Below are 12,402 nucleotides of genomic sequence, written 5' to 3'. Positions count from 1 at the left end.
GAGTCTGTTTGGAAGGTCTGGTATCCTCTCTCCTGTACACTCCCATTGGTCTGCAGGAGAGTGACATCAGAGACGGCATCGCGGATGCAGAGCTGTGATAGGTCACTTCCCTCGGCAGGATTCGTGATCACTAACATCACTCTCACCTGCGCGAATCCTCTTCCTGTTTCCACCTGTAACACACACAACTGAACAATCAGCAAAAATGAGGACTGACTGTCAAAATGTAAATAAGAAAATGTCTGGTCTTCTTCTGTCCTATACAGAGCTTGAAACCCCTGGTGGTGTGTAACACAACATTCTCTGTAAGGCTGAACAATTTTGCTTTGGGGTGAATTCTTCCGAACCTTCTTTCTGTTTATAATACAAAAGAACCCAATAACAGTAGCAGTGGATTAATGTTTAATATTCTTTCTGTAACAGAGACTTTAAGGTATGTGCCTTGAGAAATATTAACCACAGTTTAAGTGTGACAACTAGCCCCGGTGTGTAATGACTAAACAAACGAGATTCTAGATGTCAAACAGCTGCAACAAACTTCACAGTCATGCAAGATGTTTTCATGAGATTCATGTCTGGTGTGATCCAGGAGAGATCAGAACACACACACACACACGCACGCACACACGCACGCACGCACGCACACACACACACACACACGCACACATGTCTGGTTTATTATCTCCGTGGGGACAGTCCATAGGCGTAATGTTTTTATACTGTACAAACTGTATAATCTATCCCCTATCCCTAAACCTAAAGATCATAGAACACTTTTTGCATTTTTAGATTTAAAAAAAATATTGTTCTGTACAATTTATAAGCTTTTGTGCCCATGAGGACCTCAATTTTGGTCCCCACAGTGACACGAGTCCCCATGTGTTGGTGTGCGTTCAGGTTTAGGTCCCCACCGGGATATACAAACATGAACACACACACACACACACACACACACACACGCATGCACACACACACAGTGTCTGTTACACACCTGAGCACACTTGTGGAAGGTGAGTCCAAACACTGGCTTCACTGCGTTCTAAATGTAAACACAGTTATGACACAGGAATCATGGGTAATGTGACACATGACATCACAGGCTGGTGTTGTGTGGTGGTTAAAGTGATAGTTCACCCAAAAATGAAAATTCTGTCATCATTTGCTCACACTCATCTCATTTCATACCTGTATTAATTATAAAAAAAGAAAGATATTTGGAAGAATGTTAGCACTTTTCAATTATGTGACATCATCGACTGCCATAGTAGGACAAATTAAATGGTAGTCAAAGGTGCTCTAAACTGTACAAAATATGTTCTTCAAAAATCTCACTTTGTGTTCAATAGAACAACAAAATATACAATATTTTTTTCCTACTATGGTAGTGGATGATGTCACAGAACTGAAAATTGCTAACATTCTTACACATCTTTGAGTTTAACAGAACAAATCAATTAAAAGAGGTTTGAATGTGAGAGTAAATGATGACAGAATTTGGAACTGTCCCTTTAAATACAAAAGCATGTAACCTTTAAATATTTCTCTAGTAAATTTGTTTAAAAAGTCTGTTGTGCTGTAATTGAAGATACACAATTCTTACTGATATGTATAAGAATCTCTCCGTTTTCCACTATAAATGCAATTACTGTATCAACAATGAAACGTCCTATTAAAATGATAGATTTGATGGGTGACTGACAGGTGACAGTGCTGGTTTTACCTGAGATGAAGTGTGTCGTGTGTTTCTGTGCCTCCAGGAGCCCACAGGCGCCACAGATGAGATGCGGACCTGAGAGGAGCCACTGTTCGTCTCTGAAAACACAACATGTTGTCGATAATTTTCTATCAACTTTGTGAGATTTTATATTAACAGGAGTTGAAATCTTTGAAACCTTTCTTGCACTGGATTTTCATAACATCTTTGTCCGGATCGGATGTTGATCTGTTGTGCACGCGCGCGTAAACATGCGCAGCATCTTCAGGTCGCGCGACAAACAGGAATGCGCTCACGATCAAAAACCGACACATTAAAATACAAACCGGCTAATATTCTGCGCGTAACGTTATATGTATTTTCATCAACACGAGCGTTAATGCTCGTACGCCTCTCTAAATAACCGAAAAATCACGTGATAAAAAGAACATTCATCTTAAGAAACATCTTTGTAGAAGAACGCATACAACTGACCACTCGTTTTTCTATTTCCGTTTTCTACACAAAACTTTAGAACCGTTGTGGAAAACTCCGCCCCTGCAAGCATCTAATTGGCTCATCGAACAACATTCCTCAGGGGAAGCTGTGCTCCGATTGGTCTCAAACTCTGTCAATCAAAAGTTACAGAACGGGACAGATTCGCTGTTGGTGAAGCTGAGGTCTTTTCCCGGTTAACGGTACAGGGTAAAGTGTGTTTTTGGGATGCGCTTCAACGCTTCATCTGGCGCGTGCTCGAGCGATGTCTTGATTGAACTGACGGAATCGCTGCGCGTGCGGTCGGCTCCGGTAACGGGTGCCGCGGTGTCGGGTGTTGGTGTTGCGGTGGTCGCCGCTGCGCTCATCTACATGTGTTACCGGAAGAGGGTGATCATCACGGCTCCGGTGAGAACACGTTACTGTCTTACGTTACATTTTAATAAACATCGTCATCGTATTCAGTTGTGTTACTGCTCACAACATTACTCGTGTGAAGGTTCTTTTGGCCTTCTTGTTCTTCTCTTGTTTGGAATACATTATATTTGTATTATAGACGTATATGTATAACATAACAGACATTACTACAAAAGAAATAGGTTATTATTACACAGTTTTTTACTCATAACCCGCTTTATCCTGTGAGGGCTGGAGGAGCGTCTCTCAGCATTTCAGTCACAGACACATTATCCCAAAATAAAACTTCGTAACAAAAAACAAAACACTACCAGCTGAGATAAATGAACACCATCATGCAAATCTCTACCCCGACCACAAATACATTGCATCTAAAAAATAATTTCATTTACTATAGAAATAAAAATGAGATTTAGACTAGAGGCAGGTTGTTGAGTTTAAGTAAGCTATATATATACACTCACCTAAAGGATTATTAGGAACACCTGTTCAATTTCTCATTAATGCAATTATCTAATCAACCAATCACATGGCAGTTGCTTCAATGCATTTAGGGGTGTGGTCCTGGTCAAGACAATCTCCTGAACTCCAAACTGAATGTCAGAATGGGAAAGAAAGGTGATTTAAGCAATTTTGAGCGTGGCATGGTTGTTGGTGCCAGACGGGCCGGTCTGAGTATTTCACAATCTGCTCAGTTACTGGGATTTTCACGCACAACCATTTCTAGGGTTTACAAAGAATGGTGTGAAAAGGGAAAAACATCCAGTATGCGGCAGTCCTGTGGGCGAAAATGCCTTGTTGATGCTAGAGGTCAGAGGAGAATGGGCCGACTGATTCAAGCTGATAGAAGAGCAACTTTGACTGAAATAACCACTCGTTACAACCGAGGTATGCAGCAAAGCATTTGTGAAGCCACAACACGCACAACCTTGAGGCAGATGGGCTACAACAGCAGAAGACCCCACCGGGTACCACTCATCTCCACTACAAATAGGAAAAAGAGGCTACAATTTGCACGAGCTCACCAAAATTGGACAGTTGAAGACTGGAAAAATGTTGCCTGGTCTGATGAGTCTCGATTTCTGTTGAGACATTCAAATGGTAGAGTCAGAATTTGGCGTAAACAGAATGAGAACATGGATCCATCATGCCTTGTTACCACTGTGCAGGCTGGTGGTGGTGGTGTAATGGTGTGGGGGATGTTTTCTTGGCACACTTTAGGCCCCTTAGTGCCAATTGGGCATCGTTTAAATGCCACGGCCTACCTGAGCATTGTTTCTGACCATGTCCATCCCTTTATGACCACCATGTACCCATCCTCTAATGGCTACTTCCAGCAGGATAATGCACCATGTCACAAAGCTCGAATCATTTCAAATTGGTTTCTTGAACATGACAATGAGTTCACTGTACTAGAATGGCCCCCACAGTCACCAGATCTCAACCCGATAGAACATCTTTGGGATGTGGTGGAACGGGAGCTTCGTGCCCTGGATGTGCATCCCACAAATCTCCATCAACTGCAAGATGCTATCCTATCAATATGGGCCAACATTTCTAAAGAATGCTTTCAGCACCTTGTTGAATCAATGCCACGTAGAATTAAGGCAGTTCTGAAGGCGAAAGGGGGTCAAACACCGTATTAGTATGGTGTTCCTAATAATCCTTTAGGTGAGTGTATATATATATACACACTAAGAAAGTTACCCGTTTAACAAGTCACCCCCCCATTGACTCCCATAGTATTTATTGTCCCTACTAAGGCAGTAAATGGTGGATGAGATCTGACATTCTTCCGGCGTGTTCAGCTAAACAAAGAAATGTATACAGGTTAGGAACAATCTAAGAGTGAGTAAATGATGACAGGATTTTCTTCTTGGGGTGAAGTATCCCTTAAAGGATTTTACATTTCCAAAATATAAAGAATAAAATCACAATTGCTCTCCTTGTTTTGTGGTAGGTGATGTTTCATTTTAAGACCGAATGATTCATGTCATCCTTGGAGGTACAAAAAATATATATTTTAAAACGTGATGGTGGTAAAAAAATTGAAGCCTGGAATAAATATCTGTCAGTGTTAAAAAGACTCTCTGCAGTTGTTGAAGTTCAAAATGAAGTTGTTATGTTTTGACTTCTGTGATGAAATAATCAACTATAAATCACTAACTAACTATCTTCAGGTGTTATTCTGTGTTTAATGTAATGGACACACAGCTGCAGTCTGACTTGTGTTGTGTTGTGTTGTGTTGTGTTGTGTTGTGTGTTAGTTACAGGGAGCGCGGAGGCGTCTGGAGGTGTGTGAGCACAACAGTGAACGTGAAAGCGAGAGCCGGAGATCACAACACAAGACTGAACCTGATAAAGTTGTACATACCACACACACACACACACACACACACACACACACACACACACACACACACACACACACACACACATACACACACACACACACACACTCACACTCGTGCAAACAAAAACATTTACTTATTTATGTGTATCTGTGTGTGTGTGTTGTCTCAGGATGACCCTCAGCTGACAGTAAACAGTGATGTCGCTGCGTTTGCGTTGAAGGCTCGAGTCGTGTATCCCATCAGTCAGCGATTCAGAGTGAGATGAGTTTTGATGTCATGTTTCTTCATCAGTGTTTCATTTTTAACGCCTTCTCGTGTTGGATGAATGTTAGCCGTTAGCAGACGGAGCATCTAACCCCTCACTGCATGAGAAGTGCCGGAATCAGGACTCCTCCTCATCATCAGCTGATGATTGGCTGAGCCGAGAGAGAGAGGACGATGAAAGCAGTCAGTTTATGTCATGCACTCTCAATAACACCCAAACCAGCCGTCCGTTCAGAAGAGTCCAGCATTACCCACAAACCCTGGCTCACTCACGGTCAGTCACACACACACATCAGAATCAGAAAGAGCTTAATTGCCAAGTGTGCTTGGACACACAAGGAATTTGTCTTAGTGACAGAAGCTTCCAGTGCACATGCAGGTTAAAAAGTGACAAGACACAGGTAACAAATAACATGACAGATAATCTTGTCCGTAACGAGGAGAAATTTAAGAAATGGTTTGCCATACAATAAAAGCTTTAAGAGAAATGTTTTCAGCTGATGAATTTCTTCTGAGCAGAACATTTCCTCTCTTCATTTACACGGAGGTCTGTCCTGGACATTTTTTCAGAAGTTTGTGTGGTTTTTTTTGAAGCATCACTTGTTTTAATTTTAGGATCAGTTTAGTTTGATGAAGTCACATCTGAGGCGTGTGTTCACGTCAACACCTGTGTCACCTCACCACGTCCGTTCTGTTCGTTCTTCTTTCGGTCTGTTCATACATTACCCAGGTTAATCGTTACTCCTGGTCATTCAGTTATCATGGTCTCATGGATTCTTATTTGAATATTTATGAAATCGAATATATAAACCTTTACACACAGTGAGATTCATGCAAAGGTTTAAAGGGACAGTTGACCCAAAAATGAAAAGTCTGTCATCATTTACTCACCCTCAGGTTGTTTCAAACCTGTTTAAATTGATTTGTTCTGTTAAACACAAAGAAAGATATTTGGAAGAATGTTAGCCACTATGTGACATCATCCACTACCATAGTAGGAAAAAAACATTGTATATTTTGTTGTTCTGTTGAACACAAAGTGAGATATTTTGAAGAATTTAGGAACACAAACAGTTCTGGGCACCTTTGACTACCATTTCATTTTTCTACTATGGCAGTCGATGATGTCAACATCCTTCCAAATCTCTTTCTCTGTGTTCATCGGAACGAATACATTCACACAGGTATGAATTCCCCGGGCGGCCCACTGCTCCGGGTGTGTGTGTGTTCACTACTCTCTGGATGGGTTAAATGCACAGGTCACTTTTCGGGTATGGGTCACCATATCTGACTAATAGGTCACTTTCACTTCACTTAAAATGACATGAGGCTGAATAAATGATGACAGAATTTTCATTTTTGGGTGAACTATCACTTTAAGGTGTGACTGATACATGTTTGTGTGTTTGCAGGAGCAGTTTGCTGTGTTTGACTCTACAAGAACTTCATCTCTACACTTCACAACTACAGCAGGAGAAATATAAGGTACAAAACACAGAATTTCTGATGTGCGTGTTTCTATATTGATATTTAGAAAGAGAACCTCAGAGAAATGCAACTCCGGGAGTGGTTTTCATTTTGAAAGGGAGAATAATAATACTCTCATTTGTTCATCTAAAGCCTCGAGGTTACTGTCAGAAAGATGAGAAATGCTCTTCGTGTGCAGGTTTTCCTGGAGATTTTGCCCGTTTTGCTGGGTGACAGAGAGCACGCTGACATCATCCACACGCAGCAGCAGCAGGTGAGAGATGATGTCACCAAACACGCAGAAACATACGCTCAATTCCAGTCTCGCTGTGAGTGAAGTTTGTTCTTCAAATGAGAAACTTTCAGCTTGAAGCACAACAGGGTGTGATTGAAGATGAATGTAATGCCGTGTGCCGCTCATGTTCTTCATTGTCCTGCTGCAGTTTAGCTTTACCCAGCATGCCTTTGTACAGGAAGGGGAGGTGCTGAAGAGAGAGATGATGAGGGAGGACGAGCGGCAGGAGTCTGACACACTCTTGTGTTCTATAGAGGAGATGGAGAAAACGGGAAGACAGAAACTCACTCGCTCGCTGCAAACGGTAGACATCTAAAACCACTGTCACATGATCTATCCCACAATGCAGTGCACTTGACCTTTCCTTTCAAATGTGATGAATGATCTGGATTTGAATGAACTGCGGTGATCTCACAGTTCTCACAGATTGTGATCATGTTCGTGTTTGTTTAGGCTCTGAGATTTGGAAAGCAGTTGGAACGTCTCCGTCAGAGCCTTCACAGCAGGTTTAGCAGGGATGACGCACAGGAAGTGACGCGTGCATTACTGAGGGGTCTGCGGTTGGTGGAGACGGTTCTTGCTGAGATCCAGTCGTCTGTTCTGAAGGTGGTGATGACTGTTTACACTCATGACCGTCAGTGAGCTCTGACACTAACACTCGTGTGTGTGACCCAGACGCTGATGGACAGGCTCGAGTGGTGGGAGGAAGTGGCCGATTGGCTGAGAGAGAAAAGCGCCCTCCTGAAAAAGGAGGCGGAGCTTGTGGTGAAGCTCACGGGCCAATCGGTGGAGCGGCTGAGACCTGATGGACAGCGGGAGGAACTGCTGAGTGAATTTCAGAGGAGAGTTAATGAGGAACTCCAGCAGTGGATGGATGGTACAGACAACATCATTACGCTGAATAACTGTCTGTCCTTCATAATGCGTAAGATGAGAAGAAATCATCTGATGTGTGTGTGTGTGTGTGTGTGTGTGTGTGTAGAGATGGGCCGTCAGACTGATGAACTCACACACAAACACTGTGAGAAGGTGTGTGTGAGGAGGAAGAGGATGATGAAGACTCGGAGTTCAGACACACACACAGATATTCAGGTCAGTGACATCTACACCTGTCTGTCTGTTGGTCTCACTCTCTCTATCTGTTTTAGCCCTTTTACCTTCTGTCTGTCTCACTCTCTGTCTGTCTTGCACTCCTTGCCTGTCTTACTTTCTGTCTGTCTCACTCTCTTTGTCTGTCTGTCTGTCTCAGTCTGTCTCATTCTCTTTGTCTGTCTGTCTGTCTGTCTGTCTCAGTCTGTCTCATTCTCTTTGTCTGTCTGTCTGTCTCATTCTCTTTATCTGTCTGTCTGTGTCTGTCTCAGTCTCTTTGTCTGTCTCAGTCTGTCTCATTCTCTTTGTCTGTCTGTCTGTCTGTCTGTCTGTCTCATTCTCTTTGTCTGTCTGTCTGTCTGTCTCATTCTCTTTGTCTGTCTGTCTGTCTGTCTGTCTCAGTCTCTTTGTCTGTCTCAGTCTGTCTCATTCTCTTTGTCTGTCTGTCTGTCTGTCTGTCTGTCTCATTCTCTTTGTCTGTCTGTCTGTCTGTCTCATTCTCTTTGTCTGTCTGTCTGTCTGTCTGTCTCAGTCTCTTTGTCTGTCTCAGTCTGTCTCATTCTCTTTGTCTGTCTGTCTGTCTATCTGTCTCATTCTCTTTATCTGTCTGTCTGTCTCAGTCTGTCTCATTCTCTTTGTCTGTCTATCTGTCTCATTCTCTTTATCTGTCTGTCTGTCTGTCTCATTCTCTTTGTCTGTCTGTCTGCCTGCCTGCCTGTGTGTGTGTGTGTGTGTGTGTGTGTCTGCCTGTCTGTCTCATTCTCTTTATCTGTCTGTCTGTCTCATTCTCTTTGTCTGTCTGTCTCAGTCTGTCTCATTCTCTTTGTCTGTCTGTCTCAGTCTGTCTCATTCTCTGTCTGTCTGTCTGTCTGTCCTCCTCATAACAGAGGTTGTTGGATGCGCAGGTGACACACTGGAATCAGTGGAGAGACTTTGAGCTTCAGCAGGATGCAAGAATCACTGACGCTTTGTGTGAACGCTGGAGGGTGAGTGTGTGTTTAATTCCTGTCACTCACACATCGTAAGTGTGTTGTTGCGTCTTTGTAACCCACATGTCATCTGTGTGATTTATATATGTAGAGTTTGTGCGACAAGTGTAGCAGACGCTTGACTGATCTGAGCACAGAGTGTGTGGAGAGCAACATTCCTGCATCGACGGACATCTGCCAATCAGTGCTGAAGACCATGAAACTCACAGTGACCAATCAGATACGGCAAGAGGAGAGACACGCCCACACGCACCTGCAGATGCTGCGAGAGCAGCTGCAGAGATGCAGACAGGTATTAAAGTCACCGTACGACATGAGGGTGATGGGTGATGAGTACGATGGGATGCATTCATGAATATTATGGGATGCAGGTGTGGATTGAAGAAGAGGCTTTGACTCTGTGCTGTCTGAATCACTTTGGAGAACAGCAGCGCAAGATCGTCATGGAGATGGTTTCCAGGCATTCAGACATCAGGTGACTGCCGCATCATGTGTTGCTGATCTATAAACCGATGACGTGAGTTACTGATCGATTTGATTGATCGTTGACAGTTGTGATCTAATCGAGGAGCAGCAGCGTCTTTTGGTTCTGGAGTTTCAGAGGATTTTAGCAGCGAGATATTTTTGCCTGCGAACCGTGAGAGAGATGCACTCTGATGCGCAGGTGAACACACACACACACACACACACACACACACACACACACACACACACACACACACACAGACACACATTGGTGTTTTTAACATGTACACACACAGACACCCCAGGTTCAGTGTGCTCTCGTCTCCAGGACCCCTGTGTTGCTGTGGAAACTCTTCCCTGTGAGGCGGCTCAAAACCTTCATCACGAGCAGCTGTCAGAGCTGGAGGCCGCGGCTGACATGCTACAAGAACACGCCCACGTTCTGTTTGGCCACGCCCTCGCCCGCACCACGAGGCTGCAGATGAGCTGTCTGTCTGCTGGAGGTACTGTGAGGACAGACAGATGCGTGAAGGTCAGTGCGCTTGGAGATCTTGTTCTGTTGAACCTCGTCTCTCTCTGGAAAAGCACTTTAATTTTTCTGTCTGTCTGTCTGTAGGAAGGGTTGATTGACGCGGTGTGTGAAAGTGTGTTTGTGACACGGGATTCTGTTCTCTCTCTCATCCGTGAATATTACACACATATCCAGCACATCGCCATGACGACGCTGCAGCAGCTGCGACCACACACCAGTGCAACCGGTACATCTCTGAAAACTTTCACAAGTCACGTCTATTTATGTTCTTAATCAGACAAAACTTATCATGAGTTACAGAAAGAAGGAGCGGCACTCGAGCTCTACACACACAACTCAACAACTGTGCCAGAAAACTCAACTCTACTGAATCACTTCACAGGTACAAACAAACACTCACAAAACACACACACACACACACACACACTCACGTTTGATACTAGTGAGGACATTACATAGACTTCCATTGATTTTATATCAGGCTTATGATATATTCTATCCCTAACCCTGACCCTTAACCTAATAATCACACAAACATGTGCCCTCTATTACATTTAAAGACAAACACCATTTGAGCCAATTATCAGCCTTTTTATGTAGCGAGGACCAGTCAAATGTCCTCACAAGTGGGTTCACACGTATTTCACTGTGGTACTGAGATTGACATTTGGCCCTCACAAATATAGCTAAACCAGTACACTGTCATTTGGTTCAATATGTTTTGTGTGTTTGTAGGATTGTTGAGATAAAGACAAAGTGTCTGAGCGAGTTTGAAAACAAGCATCACAATCCAGTGCGAACACGCGGCTACAGACAAGAACTTGCGGTATGTCTGTCTGTCTGTCTGCCTGTCTGTGTGTGTGTGTGTGTGTCTGTCTGTCTGTCTGCCTGTCTGCTTATATGTCTGTCTGTCTGTCTATGTGTCTGTCTGTCTGCCTGCCTGTCTGTCTGTGTGTGTGTGTCTGTCTGTCTGCTTATATGTCTGTCTGTCTGTGTGTGTGTGCGTGTGTGTGTGTGTGTGTGTCTGTCTGTCTGTCTGTCTGCCTGCCTGCCTGTCTGCCTGCGTGTGTGTGTGTGTGTGTGTGTGTGTGTGTCTGTCTGTCTGTCTGTCTGCCTGCCTGCCTGTCTGCCTGCGTGCGTGCGTGTGTGTGTGTGTGTGTGTGTGTGTGTGTGTGTGTATGTGTCTGTCTGTCTGTCTGCACACATATATTTCTGCTCATCACACATACTGAAGTGCTCACGTGTGTGTGTAGGATGAAGAGAAGACCTTTATGTGTCGTCTGGCAGCTCTGGCACGTGTTTCTCTCGACAGCATAAGCACAGAATATCTCACAGGTCAGTCACATCAGAATGAAACGTTCACTTTATTCCATGCGACCATGAATGTGTTCATGGAATATGACCATGATGCAGTACAATATTTAACGCACACATAGTAAATACATATTCTGCATATTTGGTCTAAAGTAGAATTTATAAGGAAATGTAATTCCTCAAACCAACAAGATGCATTTAGAATAACATACAGTTGAATATAGAGTTGAGTTTGACTGACTCAATGTTGTGTTGTGTTTCAGGGGCAGATGTCAGAGAAAGAAACCTTCAGACAGTCATGTGATGTATGCAGGTTATGACATCTCATATATGTTTATTCACCCGTTCACGTCATTCTTCATTCCTTTTGAATGCATACATGTGATTAAACACGTTCATCTCTGTTGGCTCTGTGATTCTGTATGTTTGTTTCTCAGATCAGGGCAAAGCTTCACATGGATTTACAGCGACTCTATGCATGACACACTGTGTGTGATATTGTAAATATTGTAATGTCTGTTGTATATTATGGGCTCTGTATATCTTGTAATGTCTTTGTACATGAAATATATATTATGAAAAGTAAAATTTCTGCTGACATGAACGAGTGTCCCTGTGCTAAGCTTAAGTACATTTAGTTTACATGCGACACTTTAGAATAACGTGTTTGATCATAACAGTCTGCAGGTTAAAAAATGTATTTGATTTGTCTTATAATGCATGATTGTTGGTGGAGTTGTCTTGTCTTGATGTTCTGTAGTTTTATCTGCGACTTTGTTGTGGTTTCTTTTATTTCGTTAAGGGTTTTACTTTGTACAGCACATTGGTCAACGGTAGTTGTGTTTAATCGTGCTTTATAAATAAATTGAAATTGAAAATCACACTAGAACTTCTCTCAGATTAATTCAAGAAAACGTCAGTCACATTTCAGAGTAGTTTTATGGTGCCCCTGAAATTATTTACACAATTTAAACACTTTTCTTGACAAGCTGCAAAAGTGCTACCAAAACCCATTATCAATCTTGTAT

At 42.9% G+C, this 12,402-nt stretch overlaps 1 protein-coding gene across 10 annotated transcripts; it reads left to right on the top strand.

The window, feature by feature from the left end:
* Positions 1-2,312: 2,312 nt before the first annotated feature.
* Positions 2,313-12,255, top strand: LOC130564200 (evC complex member EVC). 10 transcript variants are annotated; one of them, XM_057350134.1, is made up of 21 exons: positions 2,313-2,596; positions 4,873-4,971; positions 5,129-5,215; positions 5,292-5,497; positions 6,636-6,708; positions 6,890-6,964; positions 7,134-7,289; positions 7,439-7,591; positions 7,661-7,862; positions 7,968-8,077; positions 8,959-9,060; positions 9,155-9,355; positions 9,435-9,538; positions 9,616-9,727; positions 9,857-10,060; positions 10,145-10,286; positions 10,361-10,442; positions 10,796-10,886; positions 11,314-11,395; positions 11,638-11,679; positions 11,812-12,255. In XM_057350134.1, exons 1-20 carry the CDS (start codon positions 2,417-2,419, stop codon positions 11,676-11,678), a joined length of 2,502 nt encoding a protein of 833 aa, XP_057206117.1. In that variant the 5' UTR covers positions 2,313-2,416; the 3' UTR covers position 11,679; positions 11,812-12,255. The 10 variants fall into 10 exon arrangements, with proteins under 10 accessions (XP_057206117.1, XP_057206116.1, XP_057206122.1 ...); XM_057350133.1 differs by having other exon boundaries at positions 11,638-11,687; XM_057350139.1 differs by having other exon boundaries at positions 4,879-4,968; positions 11,638-12,255.
* Positions 12,256-12,402: the final 147 nt, after the last annotated feature.

Source organism: Triplophysa rosa, linkage group LG13, assembly GCF_024868665.1.
Source record: "Triplophysa rosa linkage group LG13, Trosa_1v2, whole genome shotgun sequence".
NCBI lineage: Eukaryota > Metazoa > Chordata > Actinopteri > Cypriniformes > Nemacheilidae > Triplophysa > Triplophysa rosa.
This window is presented reverse-complemented; position numbering and strand designations above follow the sequence as displayed.

What these genes read in the sequence shown, in the direction of transcription:
- LOC130564200 (XM_057350134.1), top strand. Translation starts at nt 2,417, where the DNA reads ATGCGCTTCAACGCTTCATCTGGCGCGTGCTCGAGCGATGTCTTGATT. An exon ending in TCCACACGCAGCAGCAGCAG is followed by an intron (nt 6,965 to 7,133) that starts GTGAGAGATGAT and finishes GTCCTGCTGCAG; the next exon opens with TTTAGCTTTACCCAGCATGC. An exon ending in AAGCACAGAATATCTCACAG is followed by an intron (nt 11,396 to 11,637) that starts GTCAGTCACATC and finishes GTTGTGTTTCAG; the next exon opens with GGGCAGATGTCAGAGAAAGA.